At 38.5% G+C, this 19124-nt stretch overlaps 1 protein-coding gene across 1 annotated transcript; it reads right to left on the minus strand.

Annotated features, from left to right (window-relative positions):
- Positions 1-7623: 7623 nt before the first annotated feature.
- Positions 7624-14468, minus strand: LOC107514946 (tripartite motif-containing protein 64-like). The gene is made up of 7 exons (XM_016153174.2): positions 14385-14468; positions 12920-13338; positions 12299-12394; positions 11039-11269; positions 10230-10252; positions 9176-9273; positions 7624-8120 (listed from the first exon to the last, which is right to left on the minus strand). The coding sequence occupies exons 2-7, from the start codon at positions 13325-13327 to the stop codon at positions 7624-7626; spliced, it is 1353 nt and encodes a 450-aa protein (XP_016008660.2). The 5' UTR covers positions 13328-13338; positions 14385-14468.
- Positions 14469-19124: the final 4656 nt, after the last annotated feature.

A 19124-nucleotide genomic window follows, 5' to 3' on the forward strand; every position in this document is an offset into this window, starting at 1 on the left:
TAAAATTTGGCGAGATTTTGGCTATTGTTACTTCCCATATTTTCACTGTCATTCCCTCTCTTATGTAATTCCGGGATTCTCTTTACTCCAATGATGTTATGCTTGACAGTATTAATTAGGTCTCTGAGGCCCTATTTTTCTCCCCCACACTTAATTTTTTTTTTAACTTACATCAACTAAATCTCTGTTGACCTAGCTTCAAATTTGTTGCTTCTGTGTTCTTCCTGCTCAAATCTTTTGTTCTCCTCAGTTGTGGGGTTGTTTTCCCTCAAATACACGTTAAAACTCTAACCCTCATCACCTGTGAAAGTGTCCTTATTTGGAAACATAATCTGTAATATAGAGCTGTAAGCAAGTTAAACAAGTTAAGATAAGGTCATACTTAATATCTTTACAAGGGCAGGAAGTTTGGACACACAGAGGAGAAGGTGATGTGGTGATGGAGGCATAGATTGGAGTGATGGCAGCTGCAAGCCAAGGAAAACCAAAGAGTTCCAGGAAATACTAAAAGCTAGAAAGAGGCAAGGAAGTCTAATGTGCTAGATCTTTTATAGGGAGCAAAGCCCAGCCTACTTATTTCACTAAGCATGGTACCCTCTAGGACCATTCATGTTACCACAAATGGTCAGATTTCATTTTTTATGGCCAAGTACTACACCATTGAATATATGCCCAAATGTTCCTTATCAAGTCATCTGTTGATGGGTATTTAGGTTGCTTCCATATCTTGCGGTGTACATAGGGGTGCATGTATCTTTTCAAATTAGTGTTTTGGATTTCTTCGGATAAATACTGAAAAGTAGAATTGCTGGATCATAAGGTAATTGTATTTTTAATTTTTTGAGGAAACTACAAACTGTTTTGCAGAGTGACTTCACCAATTTGTAATCCCACCAACAGTGCACAAGAGTTCTCTTTTCTCCACATCCTCACCAATGCTTCTTGTTTTTTTGTTTTTTTTGTTTTTTTTTGATTTATTGATGATATTGATTTTGACAGGTGTGAGGTGATATCTCATTGTGGTTTCAATTTGCATTTCTCTGATCATTAGTGATGCTGAGCATCTTTTCATATGTCTATTGACCATCTGTGTGTTCTCTTTGGAGAAATGACTATTTGGGTCCTCTTCCTACTTTTCAAGTGGATTGTTTTTGTTTTGATTTGATATGATTTGTTTTGGTGCTGAGGTATATGAGCTTTTTATTAATTTTGGGTATTAACTCCTTATCAGAGATATCACTGATAAATATCTTCTCTCATTCAGAGGTTGTCTTTTACTTTTGGTGATGGTTTCCTTTGCTGTGCAAAAACTAGTTCCATGTGTATATTTTTTCTTTTGTTTCCCTTACTGGAAGAGATTGTTTAGAAAAAATATTACTAAGAGCAATGCCAGAGAGTTTACTGCCTATGTTTTCTTCCAGGAGATTCAGAGTTTCATGTGTTACACTTAAGTCTTCAATCTATTTAAGTTTATTCTTGTAGATAGAGTAAAAACGTGGTCCATTTTTATTTACTTTTTTGTATATATTTGTTTAGTTTTCCCAACACCATTTATGAAATAGGCTGTCTTTAACTCCATTGTTTGTTCTTACCTCCTTTGTCATAGATTAAATGGCCATATAGGTGTGGGTTAATTTCTGGGCTCTCTGTTGTGTTTTGTGGATCTATGTGTCTGTTTTTATGCCATTCCCGTGCTGTTTTGGTTACTGTAGCTTTGTCATGTGTTTTGAAGCCAGGAAGTGTGGCTCCTCCATCTTTGTTTCTCATTCTCAAGATAGTTTTGACTACTGGGGTCTTTCGTGGTTCCTTACATATATCTTATGATATTCTCTCTTTTGATAAAAATGACATTGAGATTTTGATAGGTGTTGCATTGCATCTATAGATCCCTTTGGGTTGCATAGAAATGTTAACAGTATTAAGTCTCCCAACTCATGAACATTGTTTCATTCCAGTGATTTGCACCTTCTTTAAATCTTTCAGCAACGTTTTATAGTTTCCAGTGTCAACCCCTTTACCCATTTAGGGGCCTTTCTCGCTACCTTCCCAGGCTCTAGTCCAGAGTCAGGGATGAGAAGGGTGGGCTCCGAAAAGAGTGAAACGTCCCCTCACCCACTGCCCTGATTCTGTCTAGCACAGGTGTGCCAGCCATGCTCTTCTCCTTTGCTTTCAGGTGGGCCCCTGATGGGAAGCCTCCAGTATTTGGTGTTGACTTTACTTTGAGTGACCCCGGAACCTCAAGTAGTGCATGACACATGCACATGAGCCCAAGTAGTCCCTTCAAGTGAATAATCAGATTTGACTGGTGAACTACTCTGCAGGAACCAGCAGCGGAGGGGAGAGCACACCTTCCACACCATTGAATTCTAGAGTTGCACTATTCAGGGTGGCAGCCAGCGACTAGATGTGCCTGCTTTTTAATTAATTTCTCCTGATCATTAATTTACTCAATAAACTAAACTAAAATGAAACATCACATTACTCAGTCACAGTAGCTACATTCGAGTTTATACATAACAGTTGGAATTTCATGTTGATAAGATTGGAGGTGAGAGTAATCAAGGGCCACTAGAAGCGAGGATGTGAAAGGTGATTCCTTCAGTATCTCTCTCTCCCATTTGAAAGTATGTAACTGTGGTCATTGTCTAGGTGAAAGTATCTTACTCCACAGAGCCCAGGGAAGGTCTGAGAAAGGAGGAAAGATCACAATGATGCCATATGACTCGCCATAGGCTATAGGACACTAGGAGAAATGAGTGAGCCTGTTTCTGATAACTTTATTGTTCATGTTTCTGTTTCTAAAGATTGGCTAGTGGAGAGCTTCTCTGGCATCAGCAGCGATGATGAAGACTATACGTAGGTACCAACACTCAGTTGGATCTCATGGGAGAGGGTCTTGGGGACAGTTGGGTGGCCCCTACTGCTTTGAAGAATGAGGAAGGGGAATATGAAGTCAGACAGGAAAAGGAAATGTGTATAGAAGCCTGATTCATTCTTACCCTATCTTAATGATGTCATAGGCAGAGGAATTGCATCCATGGACTTTGAGTGTGCTTTGCCATTATCTTCTCTTCCTTTGCTATTTTAAAATTATCTTTCCCACAAGACCTGCTCTTTCTTGCCCTTGCCCCAGTGAATGCTCAGACTTGGGTGTTTACTAGCTAGCACTCCTGAGAAATGTAAACAAGAGATTGTGGTTAATGTTCGTTTTTAACCTACAATGGACATAATCTAGTGAAACACAACAACTGTTCTAACTCTCCCCTTTAATTTCCCATGGTCACCCTGACATCATTGCTGTCCTTGTCCACTTGAAAACTGCACTGCGGTTGATGAAACCTCAGAGACAGCGTAAGAGTGCTTGTAATTGATTTCCTCATTCATCTCTCTTCCATGTTCTCTGTATCCTATCCTTAAGCTCCTTTTTGTGACTCTTCCCGAGCCCTGCTTTATAGGGTTCTCATTCTGAAGGACCTTTTCTCATCCGTGCACTTGAGGCCCTGGCATCCTCACCCTCCGCAATACCTTCCTTCGGACTTGCAGTTCCGCTCTCAGCATTACCCTGGCTGCTAAACCTCGTTGCACCACTGAATCATGTTGAGCCATCTGGAGTGTCACCATCAGGAAGCTGGGCTGAGAGTCAGAAGTGCTGGGCCCACCCTGACTGAAGGGAGGGGAGGGAGGAGGAGCCTGTCTACTCTGCTTCTTTCCTGAACACACACCAGGTTTTCCTGCAGTAGGTGGCTCTAAACATGCATGATTGTTCTTTTCTCTCTAATTGTCAAAAAATCCACTGGAAAGTGCTTCAGGAGAAGGAGCAGAGCAAGCTATTTGGGAGGAGAGAGAAATAGAATAAATTTGAAGTTGTGATGGTTGGGATGAATAAATAGGGTAAGGCGAATAAGTACACACGTTCTCCATTGCTTCCTAATGTACAATGGACATTAGGCACTTGAGGGAATCTCTCAAAAACACTGGGGCCTGCTATTTCTTGGAGCCCCAAAGTGGAGACAAGAGAATGGTAACACTCCCCATAGGTTAGTGAAGGGTGCCCTGAGCACATCTCCCTGGGGACAGGCCCCCATTTCATAGAAGCTGCGAGGTAGCTGGGCTGCATCCTGCAGCAGCTGCTTGCATTTGCTTACCCTGTTGGGCCACCGTGTTCATGACTCAAGGAGGTGCTGGCCATTGTTTTTCTTGTGAAGTGAGCCACTGGGGTCGTTCTGCGTCTCACTTTGCAGGACCTATCCCTGCCCTCCCAACCTGCTCATGTCAATAAAGAGCATCCCCAGGTCTTCAGCAGGTGTGATGAGACATCATGGGTGGTCCTGACTCACCCCACTGCCTGCCTTTTGGGAAAAGATGAGGACACGGGGACCCAATGCTCCTGCTATCAGGACAGCTCACCAGGCCCATCTGACCCCAGTAGTGAATCAGTAGTCCCCCAGCATTACACAGGGGACCCTCTGGAACCCAGCCTGAGAGGTGAGCAACCCCTCATGTTCCTTCACGTCTGCGAAGCCCTGTGGGAGACCTAGGATCACCTCGTGGCACCATGCCCCAATCAAAACCTGGAGATCTATAGACTCTTCTGTATACGGTTCAACTTCAAAAACACCCACAAAGGCCATGCAATGCATCTGTGAGATTCATTAAAGGGACAGATTTCGAGTTGCTTATATTCCTTGGATTTATTTCTTGTCTTTGTAATTTAATGATATAAATATAACTGGCTTTATTACATTTTTAAAGGTTGTGTCTTTGGAATCTTTTTCATTGAAAAGTACTAAAGACATAAAATTTATGTTTTTATTATTAGAGTGTAATAATAGCTTTAAAATGTAAAAGTACTAAGCATTTGGTTATGGTTTAGAAAAACAAAGCTGATCAGAGAAAAGTGGAAGGGCCCCAGGAAGCTGCCCATTTTCACTGTGCAGGTGTCAGGACTGGGTTGTATTGAATGTGCAGTCAAGGTACACGGTCCCCACTCCCCGGATGTCATCATACCTTCTGCTCTTTACAGGGACCAGGAGGCAGGGACTCGGCCTTATCATCTTAGAGTCCTAGAACCCCGAGCCCTGCCCTTTTCTCTGAATTAGTTTTACTGTCCAGGGGACCAGTCACCTGAAGGCTGCCGGGCCCAATACCCAGGTCGAATCTCTCTTAGGACATCTTGTGAACACTCAGCAGGCAGATGACACCATCATTTCCAAGAGGCCAACAGGCTTCATTTTTCCAGTGGATCTGAACCCTGGGGGTGTCAGGGCCCAAGGTCACCTCCCAGGGTCTGCGGAGCCTTCTGAGTCTTGCACGCCCAGCTCCAGGAGCCCTCCTCCCCCTGTGTCTGTGTCTCCCCGATGACTCTAGCACCAGTGTTTGTGTTGCAGTTTCTGGCGGACACCTGTGAAGGACACAACCTGGTGGCTTCAGTCCGGACCTCAGAGGAGATGGTGTCACCTCACTCATCTCAGTTCCTTGATTACTGATGTATCATGTGCATTATACCTTATTTTTGAAAAAGTACATTGCATGATACACATAGTACATCAGATAGATGTGTTTTGTGCATAGATATTTTTCCTTTGAGTCCTGGCGACCCTGTGAAAGAGTGATGTTCACAATGTCCTGTCCTCAACAGCCCTGCTCAGCTCCCATAAACTCATGCCTGTGGCTTCTGTGATGGTGTCAATCCATCTCACAATCGTTCTTTGAGAGGTTTCCTCTAAGTCCCTGCCCCACAGGCCCTCAGACCACAGTTCCACCTCCACAGATCTAACTCCGCCACTGTGCCTGGCCACGACCAGTTATTCTTGAAGGTTGATTCCTGCAGTGTTTCAGGATCCTCTTCCCACACTTCCTCTAGTCTTTGAAGTTCTTCTCCACTGGATGCCTGCCAGGCCTGGAGGATTCTCTTATCCCTAATACTAAGGTTTCCAAGTTAGGGTGAGAGAAATATAGAAAGCCATGGTCCCTACATCAACACTCTCCTCTAATTCGCAGGGGTCAAACTTGGCCTGAAATCAACCCAACCAAGGGCAGGCACTGCCACCTCGTCCATCCCGGGGGGCCACATGGCTTTGGTCACGCCCTTGACCTCTCAGAGACAGCCCCAAATGGTTCCAGGGCCAGAGCCTCTTTGCATCGTAACTCTTAGGCGTGCTAGCTTGGCCTGTTGACCTGGATCTCGGGCGGTGAACCTGGACAGAAGGCCAAAGAGTTTAGTATTTGTCGGGCATACCCTCACCTCACCAACCGAAAAGGGGGAAGCAAGGGCCCCGGAACATCCCGAGAGCGGGGAGTGGACCTGGGTGCAACTCTGGACCTGGGGAGAAAATGAGGCCCCGGGGGAACCTGAGAGCCAGCGAGCGATGGCCAGCAGGACCGGGAGTGAAGCGGATCACCTGCATGTTCAGTCCTGGTGACCCGACCCGGCTCTGCGCACCTTAGTGTGCAGGCTCCTTCTAGCCACCAGCCCATCTTTAGATGAAGCTAGCGGTGACCTCGAAGATGAGGATGAATGGAAGTTATTGATTTTAATGCATTCCAATTTATTTTCCTTTATATTTGTAACTTATGTGCTTTACTTAGGAAAACTTTCTCAGTTTCATGAGAGTGAGCACATTACAAATTATTCATTCATTCACATATTTATTGTGTTTTATGTTCTTAAGTACAACGGCATTGGATAGTGGAAACGTAACCAAGACAAATATTGTCCTTCTTAGAATTTTCAGTTTAGTGGTAATAAGTACCTACCAATTTGATGAAAGTTTGATTATGACGAGATAGTATAATATGCTCAGAGTTTATAATAAGAGGAACTTGTGAGAGTCAGGGTGGACTTCCTTGAAAAAACTGTTGTTTGAGCTGAGATGTGTTGAATGACTAGATTTAGAGAAATGATAAAGTCTGTCAGACACTTGGTTCTACCCAACTAGGTCAGACTTAAAGAGAAGACTTAGCACAGTATCTTTCGCTCACTAAACAGATACATATCCCTTTATTCTTCTACCTAAGCTGGCTCAAATATACATTAAAACACATTGCTTATGTTGTGAATGACCCTTGAAAACATTATGTGAAAAAAACAAGATACAAAAAGCCACACATTGTACAATTCCATTTACTTGAAACTTATATAACAGACAAATCCCTAAAGACTGAAAGTAGATTAGGGGTTGACAAGGAATGGGGAGGGTGAATAGGAAATAAATGTTAATAAATTTTGGATATTTTGAGGGAGATGGAAATGCCCTAGAATTAGATAGTTATGATTATTATACAACTCTTTGGATATTATTAAAAATACTGACTTATACATTTTAAAGGGGTGATTTTTATGAATATAACTTTTATCTTAATAAAACTTATTTTAAAAAGAAAATACCAAATATGCCTAGGAAGTTCTCTATTATAAACAATTTTTATAAAAAGAAAACTTAATAAGCACACTTATATATTCAATGTGGCCATTCCATTTTGTAAACATATAATAATTATGTTCCCTTAAGTTACAATGTGCTCAAAGATAGGTAGGTATGTCCTGCTGCCTCCTATGACATTTCAGGACAATAATTTCCTCAGACATGGAATTTCATTAAAAAGTGCTCAAAAAATGATTTTTCATGAGGAACCAAGGCAAAGGAAAGGCTTCAGAGGGGAATGGAAGTAGGAAGAAACTATACAGGCTATGAGGGAACCTTTGTCAGCATCATAGAAGCTCACAGTTCCATTGTCATAATCCAGAAACACTCCAATCTTACCCAGGGGCTTTTTTACATACTGAATTAAGGGTGGAGGGTTAGTGGAGAGACAATAATGGTTGTTCCTCTTCAAAGACATTAGAAGCACTGCTTCTTCTGCAAAATCGATGGTGATATCGGTATCACTTATCGAGGAATCTTTGCAGACTCCCAGAATCCAATTTGAGGATTGTGGCACATCTACCTCCCAGTAATGCCGACCGGAGGTGAAGGTCTGAACTCCCCATGCCGCAAAGCTCTGCACTCTCCGGGGCTCTCCAGACATGTCATGATGGTCATCTCCAAATATCGCCTTTCTGATATCATCAGGAAGGCTGATACAGTTACTGATGGTTTCCTGACTCAGAACATTATGCACTGCAGAAAGAGAAAAAAAATCAGGTCAACTGAATGGGATTTTCATGTCCTGAGGGACAGTCTCTTCATTTGCCCTTTCTCCAAGGAAATACAAAATAAAGATAGCAAAGAAAGTTCAGATAGGCTCATCTATGAAGAGCAAAAGTTATCACTACCTCTAAGCACACAGAAATTCTTCAAATTATACAGGAAAAAAAAACCCTGATATATCATGAACTGTGTGAAACATGTTTCAAGAAACACCTAAACCATTTTTTTCACTTTAAAAATTTCTTCTTGTGTTGATAGTCCTTGATACTACTTAATAAATAGCACTTTGCTATTATGTCAGTATTTATTAGAATATAACTTGTACCTGTCACATTTCAATCATCTAAATATTTTATAGAAATCCACATTTCTTAGATTAGAAGTTTCTGAAGAGAATGTTTTGGTTTTATGTTACCTCTTCTACCCTCATATTTAGTCTGATCCCAATTTCGGCCCTTTGGGTCTAGACTTAATCTCTAGTGTGAGCCTGATACGGCTGGGCCATGCTCACAGATCCATTGCCTTCCAGTTGTTTGGGGATTGATCTAACAGCATGAAAATTATTCTGCTTTTGAAAATTTTAGTTCTTTTTCTGGTGACAGCTTTCTGATTTTATAAATATTCTTTGTGCAGTGCATGATAAATTCACTTGGAATATAGTATACATTAAAAGTCATCAATGCCATATTTAAACTTTCAAGAGTAGACCAACTTGAATAAACACACTATTGATTGTTACCTTGAGAACTAAATATTCTGTCTCTTCATAACCATATGTGGAACCTGATTGCTCTGGCTATGTCAGATGTAATTGAAAAGGTTTGTTCTCTGCATTTTCAGTATACTGTAAGTTGCAAAGTTCAGTCCTGATTATCAACATATGACTATACAAGGAGAAAAGATAACATTTTTGGAAAGTCACATACAACCTTCATGTCAGAAAAAAATAAAATTAAATAAAAGAAGTCTCATTCCCAAGAACCACTAAAGAAATTGAGGTCTGAGGCCAAAGAGCTGATTTTTACCTCTGAAGCTGTTCAGCATATCTAGGATTCCAGTGACGCACCATGAAGTGAGCTCTGGATTCACTGGCTGAGGCTTTTGCATCTGCATAAATTCAGTCCTGTAAAGAATGACATCGGTGACATTACAGGCCAAGGGTTAGTCACACGACCATAACAAAGATCACAGCTTTTAATCCAAGATGTTTCATCAGAATTTTCCCATTTGAAATTAATTAGGTATACATACATTCTATTCTACTCTCTTGAAAATGTAAAAAATGATACTTTTAATCTAAAGTTATCAAATCTTACTTCCCCATTCTTCTCTGATATTATTACGTTTCTATAATTACTGAGAATCATTTCTTCTATCTACTCCACCTCAGGGAATACAAAAATCCTGGGTTTCTTACAGAGAGCAGAAAATTCAGCCAAAGCCTTTAAACTTGAGTCTGAGAGGAGTCACCAATGATACATTCAGTGTCTAGAAGGGAAGAGACCACGGAGCCACACAGCTTTGCTCTTTTCTGCAAAGCAAGGGAATCTAACTCCAGTCTGGTAGTCCTTCTCCTAAAATTCTAACTTCCTAGCCACCACCAAGAAACCATTCCACCTGAAATCCTGGCTATGAGGAGGGAATCCTTTGATGGAACAGCCTGAGTCATTGCTACTCCAGGGACAAATGCCCATTCCCCCAAATCCCCACTTTTCCCTTTAAGAAAGCTCTCTCTTTCCCACCTTTTCCACCTTTCATCTCTGTAGTATTGGTACCTCCTCTGGGATACCTCAGAAAAAAATTCTTAAGTAAAATTCCTTTATTGTGGCAAGGCTGGAGAGGATGGGGGTGAGTGGCTGGGACAAAGCCCAGAATGTCACAAGGTTTAAGGTACATTTAACTTAAACCACATAAGAAAAAATGTTCTGAAACCAAAGAAGAGAAGTCCTCAGGGCCTTTTTTGAAACAAAATACAAAGTAGCCACAGAGGACAATGTTAATAGCTCAAAACATTTACATTCACCTTATCAACAAGACACCAACTTTCTCAGAAATCAGAAATCATTAGTGTAAACTCACCTTTCCAATACATTTCTGGAATTCTGCAAAAAATAACAAAAAAAGATAATCAGGAGAGTTCTGTGCTTTTGCATCTTTTCTAGTATTTTGTTTTAATAGTTTCAAATGTTTTAACGACATATTGTTTCCTAGTCCCCTTTAAGGAACAATCAGAGGCTCACTTAATAACAAAACTTAAACTAAAACCTGAGGGACTTCCACTGAGTTCATTGAGGAAAGAAGGTCAAGCAGATGTGAGGTGGGACAGCAAGGCCTAGGTTTCCAATGTCACTCACTGCACCATCTTATTCCCATGGAAATGTCTGACTGTTTATGATAACAATTAAAGCAAAATGGAACCGCACAAAAAATAATTGCAGAGTGCATTGAAATTGATAACCAAATTCAAAAAATCTTGCTTAGGCAAGGGGCAAAACCTCAATGTCTTTAGCAAGTGGCTTTTGTGAGTATAACTGAGAGTGACAGTGGATTAGGGGAATATAAATCGAGAATGGCCTCAACAACGTTGACATTCCCCTGGTCGCAAGGATTCGTTGATTTTGGTTAACCTGTCTGTGTAGATAGTACTCCCAATTACACTAAAATTATTTTGTCCTATGTTAGCCACTTAGGGCAAAAATCTCCCAGTGATTACCAGGACACAGGACATAAGTGATTGGATAAATCTAATGATGTTCCCATCATTAGAAGCGTCAAGGAGCATTGTTGCTTGGCCAAGGGTAATAGTATCTGGAGGTAACATTTCAATGTCATGGCAGCAGTGCCCAGAAAAGAATTCTCATCTCTGAGAATGGACTCTCCCTTCTTACCTGGAGCAGTTCCACATCAGCCCTATGGCAAATCTCAGTCAGCTCTCTGTACATTTGTTTCAGGCCTTCTTTCTGTTGGATCATTCTTAATTCATTTTCTTTGAGTTGTCGGAAGATCTCTTTTGCTTCCCTCTCCATTGCGTCCATATGGAGGTGCTCCTCCTCATGAAGAAATAAATACATCTTCTGATATTCGGCTTTGATCATAACCTTCCTTAAAGCCACATAGTCCTGCAGAGATAGGGGATTAATGGGATTACATATCCTCACTCTTAACAGAAAACTTCAAACTTCAAATATTAACCTCGTGAAGAAAGTGCTTGACAAACTTTCTGCCTCACATTCCAGTGTGTCTTGAGTATTCACTGATCCTTCTGTCTTGTCTCTATGTTTCTGGTCTCTTTTCCTGTTAGATCAAGCCCTCCAAGGAGTGCCAGGCTCTATCTGTAATGCTTCTTCAGGGTTCTTATTCCATCAATTATTTCCTCTGTTATCTCAAACTTGTTTGTTTCCCCCCTGAATTTTCTATGTATTTTTAAATATTTAGGTATAAACCATATTATGCAGATTTTTTAACTGTTCCATTTTTCTTCTGGTCATAATTGATTTCTCTCCTCTCCTTCACAAACTTAGTGTACTATTGTCTTATACTTAATATCTGAGAAGGTTTATCCAAACCTTCAAAGTTAAACTAGGAATACCTATCAAGCCCTGATTATCCCATACACAGTGAACCCTTAAACAAGGTGGATTTGAACTGCAAGAGTCCACTAATACTCTGATTTTTTTTTTCAATCAGTACACACTTGGCCCTCTACACCTATGGGTTTCCTATCCATGGATTCAATCAGTGGCTGGTAAAAGATAGTATTTTTGATCTGAGCTTTGGAATCACAAATGCAAAGAGCCAACTGTATGCATTGTTCTATACCATTTTATATACAGGACTTGGACATCCCTGGATTTTGGTATCAATAGAGCTGATGCCCCACAGATACCAAGGGATGAAAAGTCAAAAGTTATACATGGATATTTGATAGCAAGCTGGCGAGACCCTAACCCCTCTTGTTATTCAAGTGTCAACTGTATTAGCATTCTAGCTAGTATTGGCCAGTATATTTGTGATTACTGATATGCCACCTGAAACCACTAATTTTTCCTGGGCAGAAAACATTATCCTTTAACTGGTAATATGAATTTAGAAATCTGAGCCAGAATTTGTCAACTGCATAAAAATAAACAGAATATGTTCATTCTTACCTCTAATGACTGGATTTTGCTTGTTTCCTGCTTCAGACTATTTTGTATTTCTTGAGTCATATTCCATAAAGAGTCCATTTTCTTTAGAAGATTATCCTACAACATAACCATGAGCTTTAGTGACACAAGTGATATCATAAAAGGCAGTCATTGAAAAAAGTCATTTTGAGTTAGAATGAAGAGGTCTTATTTTTCACATTAATATAATATGATTTTAATATTTGGGATATTGAAGTTTACAGAAACATATAATAGAGAAGTTGTGGAGACCCTACAGATAATAATCCATTTCACAAGTAATTCATGCCCACATTTTTATATAACCTGACTAGGAAGAAGTCAAATTTGCATCAGAAGCCAGTGTTCTAGGCACTAACCACCTGCCCTACTATCACACCAATTCTACATATTTGAACATTTCTCAGGACACCTTTTTAGTAAAGGCTCAACACAGTAATGCTTATAGGTCCAAATTGATCAACAGCATTGAGAGAATATACTCATATTGAAAAATTGTCATCTCTGCCATCTCCATTCTCATGACTTCTTTGTTATCGCCCTCATCTCTCTCTCTGATTTAAGAATCTATAGCTTTCCAATTGCTTTAGAAGTATCACCTACCCTGTATTCCTCCGCGGCCCATTGTATTGAACTGTGGTCATGAGCCACATGCTCTGGGGATTCGGAGCAGAGCCCACAGAGCAGGTTCTTTTCAACCTCACTGAAGAGCCCCTGTGCTTTGTGTGACACACAGATCTGCTCCTCAGAGCCGCTGACGTAGTAAGCTCTAGTCTGTCTGGCAAGGGAAGCCAGGCTCTTGAGTGTGATGTTGGTTTTGAAATCTGACGTCTCTGAAATTCCTCTGCACTCAGGGCAGCACTTTAGATCTGGGGTTTCGTCCCAGCAGAGGTACAGGCAGGGACGGCAAAAGCTGTGCCCACATTCTATGGTGACAGGGTCGAGGAAGTAGTTCATGCACATGGAGCAGGTGAGTTCCTTCTGGAAGGCTTTCAAGGTGTCTGAATTCATGTTTCTGAAAACTGGAAAAAATGAGAGCGAGAACGAGAACATCATTATGTCCAGACGAGGAAAGAAAAGCCTTTGGACAGAGGCTTGTCTATTTGAGCTCTATCTACCTATTAACTAGGTACCTAATCTACCATCAACTTATCCCCACCACAAACCAATACATGGTAAATCTAGATAGGTTGGGTTTATGCTATGATACAAATGAGAAAATGAGACAAGAGAGTCCTCAGCAACTTTTTTGTTTAAAATAAAAATTATTTCAATCATAGCTAATTTACTTAGACGAGCTTAACATTTGGAGCAGAGCATAAAAGCTAGGATGATTCCAGAATTACTTTTATTAGCTGATTGGTCCAGAAGCTCATGTAGAATGTGAATCAGTCTCTGTGGCTCTTTCCATCTCTCCATCTCACTCTCTGTCGCTTTCTCTCTGTCTCTCTCTTTCCCCCCACCCATGACTTCATGACTATAACATACACATACATATATACTTTGTCTCTATGCCAATAGTCTTTATGTGTCCTGCCTTGGAACTGACAAATCAAATCGATTAGGCTAATTTATGCTATTTTAATTTAATCAATGTCAACTTTAACTAGAACTCCTAAAACTATAAACAGTTGAATTTATGCTTCTAACTTGAATAGTGAAACTCCTCTCAAACAATAAATTGCAAACATTATCTGTTATTTCTAATTCAGGAAAACAATTTTTTCTAAGCCAGTTCAGGCCATCGCAGCACCTTCACACTTCGAACTGATGAATGTTCAAGCTACAATGATAAACAGCAGAATGATGGAAATGTCTTTTAAGACCTAAAAAATCTAGTAACATATAAGGTAATAAAATAAAAATAATCAAATAACAATATAATGATTATTACTATATTACAAATGTTCTAGTTACAGATATTTTAAATATTGACATCAGTTATGAAAACTAGGAAATCTACTTGTTTGTTTGGACAAGACCCAAGCACACTGACAGGCAAATTGAAAGTATTTGAATAAGAGAAGGTAGTAGACATGGAGATATTTGCTCTAAATTCTATACTCACTGGAGTCTACTGAGTGTTCTCGCCTCTGGAAGTTCCGGAAAATCTGTCGATATCAGGGTCAGCAGTAACTCTCGGCTCTTCTAGCAGCTGCAAATTTGGTCAGTCTGCTCTGGGGAAGAAGTCTCTGGACCAAGTGCCTTTTATGTGATTCCATTTACATAAGGCCACACCCACTTCCCGAGATTGGCTAACGTCTTCAAAAGGAAGCTGAAATGGCTGATTAGGTTATATGGAAAGATCTAAAAATGGCTGATTAGATTTACAACTTATAGAAAACAACAATTGGGGGCTGACAACCTAGCGGAATGTAGATGTGTTTTGGGGTAAGATACAAGAAACTTTGAAATATGCAATACAGTATTATCACCTTTAGTCACCATCTTATACATGCTACAGAAAATTATTTTTAACAGAAGTGCCATGCTACCATATTTTTTTTTTGGCACCTATTACATTTTAACAAATCACTGATGCTTCCATATAAATTGCTTCGCTAAATTATCTAATGTTTGGGAATTAGGTCCTATTTCTAAAAACACAAAGGTAATCTAACCTTACTAAAAATTTAAAAAGTAAAAATTTAAATAAAATTCACCTTTTGTAAATTATCAAAAATCGAAAAACAAACGATAAAGCCGTACAGGCCAGTATATCCTAGATAGAGGTAAAGTAACTGTCCTCTTACTCAATCCCTAGGACTGTAAATTAACAAAAACTTCAGAAGGGTCATTTAACCTGCAATGATACTTCAAAAATGGATCTTAAGGAGACTAAGTAACAAAAGAAATAGCATGTATGATATTAAGGTACATATAGATATGTATATGAGGACTTTTCCAAAAAGTAATTCTGGAAAAATTGCCTCAAACATTTCTCAACACCTTGCATGTCATCTACATAAACATGTAAAGGAAGAAGTTTCTAGTGTTCTCATTTTTCAGTAAAAATTAAATGGTTATATGTGTAGGATGTCCCCCTGTATTCAGTGCTATTAAATGGTACTCTCTCTTACGGGGACTTGCCCAACATTTGTTTGCACTACTATTTCCTGGATTTGTGATTACTTCACACAGCTTTTTAAAGTCCTAGAAATTATGCTCTTGGGTCTCATCCTTATCTCAAATAATAAGTATAATAATAAAGCCATTGCTCTCCTTACTAGGTTTCACTAAGTACCATAGTTACTTCTTGACTTCCCTCCCTCAAACCCAGTCTCCAAAGGTAAATAAGACAAAACCCCTAGAATCTGGTGATTGTGTGCTAATAGGAAAGATGAATGCATATATAGAGAAATTAAAAAAAAAAAGATCATAACATCTCGAAAAAGGAAAAGAAACCTGATGACTAAAACTGAGATTCCTTCCCCATCATCTTTCCATGGGGAAAAACAAAACAAAACAAAACAAAACAAAAACCTCTAGAAAAACATTGATTAAAAAGGTGTGAGTCCCTGCTATAGCCAACACTGAGCCTTCCAAAAACACAAAAAGTATTTATTTTCCTTGCTAATATGAGCCACTTTTGATTGGAGGATTCAGAATAGACCCAGACCCTAAAGCCAATTATCAACCTGGCATTTCCAATATGCTGGATATGCAATATACAAGAGCCTGAATGCGGAAGCTCCAAGCTGTCAGGACTGCATTTCAAATGAACATTGGACTAGTTCATTTAGTTCATTTCAGGTGTCTTCAGATATAATGTATCCTAGTATATTTCCTAATATGTCTGGGATGCAAGTATTGCTTATTAGCACACTGGGGATCCAATTTTAAATAATTCAGTTTTAAAGCGTTAGCCTTTCAGAGGTGCTCACGAGACCCAATTTAGCATGAGTGGGAGGGGAAAATCCCCTTGTGACTTGGGGAAAACTTCGTAGTTCTCCTAAAGTTTTAAGTTTTCTCTGATGAAAAGGAGCTCTCTCCTTTTTGAGTCTATAAACAGTTTCATGCAGTAGGTAATGAGTAATGAGTGAAATTATCACTAACTGAGAATGAATGTCCACTGTGGTTGCCTGGGTTACCAAATCTTAAATAATCTTAAACTCACTGCTTGAAGGAGTGAAGAGCTGACATAGACCTTTTTAATAGATCTTTATACTCTGTTCCCACAACTTATCTTTTGCACAAACATTGTCCTCTAACATATGGAAGCAGTTTCATTTGTGCCATTTAGGGATGGAAAGAATTAAAGTGATAAAGCCAATAACATCAGTTCCTCTTGAGTGTGTGGTCTGTCTGTCCCTTATCTTCTAGAGCATAAACATCTTCAAAGAGCCCCAGCTACATGCATACATTGGAAAATTAACTTCTCAATTACACACACACACACACACACACACACACACACACACACGTTTAAATACTTATTTGAATGGTGGTTATAAGTCTATTGAGGGAGAATTGACATATTTACCATATTATATCTTCCAATTCAAGAATATGGAATATCTTCATTTATAGAATTCATAATTCTTTCATTTCTTTCAGTAGTGGTTAATAGTTAATATGCATTTATTTTAGGTATTTGATATTTCTGATACTATTAGATGCACTTTAAATTTCCTTTCCCACTTTTCTATTGTTGTTTATAGAAATACACTTGGTTACATTTCTTCCTAACTTAATCGATTATAGATTTTGAGACATTTTCTAAGCATACAATCATGCTATGCTAATATTGCAAATTATGATAGCTTTATTTCTTCCCAATTTTTATAAGATATATTTCTCTTTGTATAATTGTATTGAATAGGACATTCATAATAGTGTTATGTATAAGTGATAATAGTAGACATTTTTATTTCATTCCTTATTCTTATGGAAAAGCTTTTAAATTTTCCATTGAATATATAATATTTGCTATAATATTTGCTAATTTTTTTCTAGGTACTTTTTACAAGATAATGAAATTTCATTCCCTGTTTTTGTTTGTTAATAAAATTTTAAAAATAATGAATGGGCATTGAATTACATAAAAACACTTTTATCCTCAATCTACATCGTCAAATGCATAGGCTTAAAATTGTTCATAAAATTCTCTTACTGCCTCAAAAACGTCTAAAGAATCTGCCTCTTTGCCTTTTGTTCTTTACCTTATATTTTTAATTTGAACATCCCCTCTTTTGTTGCCAGGGGTTTATCAATTTAATTGATCTATTCAAAGAGCCAATTTTTTACGTTGTTGGTTTCATCTATTGCATTTTTTCAATTTCAGTTGTCTGCAATTATTATTATAATTTTATTTCTCATTTATTTGACATGAAATTCCCTTTATTTATCTACCTTCATGAGAGAAGCTTTTCTTCTTCATCGTTTTTTTTAGGCGCCCAGGGGTTCCGGGCCCCCCTGAGAGTGCAGCACACACTGCAACGGAGCTTTCCTCTTTTATAATATATTCATTTAGTGCTACATATTTTCCTCTAAGCATAGTTTTAATTGCACCCCAAAAGTTTTCTTTGGATGGATACTTAAAATTATTCAATTAAAAATATTTTCATCTTTTTTTTTTTTTTTTTTTTAATTTTGCAGCTGCATGAGAACTACATAGAAGAATAGATGCTGAGTGGCAAAAAGAATGGATTGTACCAGGCTGGGGCTTGCATGTGTTCAGACTCTTTCTTCAACTTCCCCCTACTTTGCTCTGTCACAGGTAGCCTGACACTGCAAGGCTGAGACTCCCAAGCTTTTACATAAACTGGCTTCTAGCAAGCACTTGCAGGTCTTTGAGGGTGAGAGGAAGGGAGAAGTCCCTATCTTCCTTCTCTCTCTCTATTGGCCGGACCCTCCACTTTATGTTCCCAGGCTTCCCATGATTTGGGCTCTAAGGGCTGGTAGTAGCTCGACCTCCCCTACTCTTCAGCTCTTCCTTCACCAGTATAACTAATTCCCTGCATAATATACCCTCTGTTTTAAATGACCGGAGTGCTTTCAATTTTCTTTTTAGATTCTTCAGGTCTAGCTTTTAAAAAATATTTTTAGAGCCTTGAGATCAGAAGTTACAATGAGATACAGCACCATGTAACAAACCATACCTAAAAAAAAAAATAAATAAATAAATAAATAAATAAATAAATAAATAAATACAGTAATCTGTTGTAAAGTAGACTAATAATGCTTCTGAGAGAATGCAATCTTTTTATTTTGTCAGAGATTTTGAATTATGCATAACTGAACTGTCAATCAACAGATTTGAAATAAAGTGTCATTTAAAAGCTATATCTACAAATTAAAGGTTTTAAAGATATTTAAATACCTCATTCCACTCAATACCTGTATTTCTAATTGATTGAACAGATCATCCAATTTATATGAAACACTTACTTTTACCCTAGAACAGTTTCATTTCAGATGTCTTGGGTAAACCAAAATAAGATAACTAAGCCCTCTCCCCCAGGAAACTTATTATATAATTAGGAAGATAGGGCAAACACAAAACAGTTTGGGAGATATGCCTAATTTATTCAAAGATTTAACAAAATACTACCTCAATGCTTAATGAAAAAATACTTTAATAAAATTTTTTACAAAAATATAATGAGCTTCAAATGTAGTTTTAAATTTTCTAATGGCCATGATAAAAATTAAAAAGTTTAAGTTTTAATTATATATTTAATTCAATAACCAAAACATTATTATTTCAACATATAATTACTATTAAAATATTTATGAGATATTTTACAATCTTTATACTGTTTTTGGTATTCCACATTCATTTTATACTCATAACATAGCCCAATTC

Source organism: Rousettus aegyptiacus, unplaced genomic scaffold (assembly GCF_014176215.1).
Source record: "Rousettus aegyptiacus isolate mRouAeg1 unplaced genomic scaffold, mRouAeg1.p scaffold_m13_p_5, whole genome shotgun sequence".
Lineage (NCBI taxonomy): Eukaryota > Metazoa > Chordata > Mammalia > Chiroptera > Pteropodidae > Rousettus > Rousettus aegyptiacus.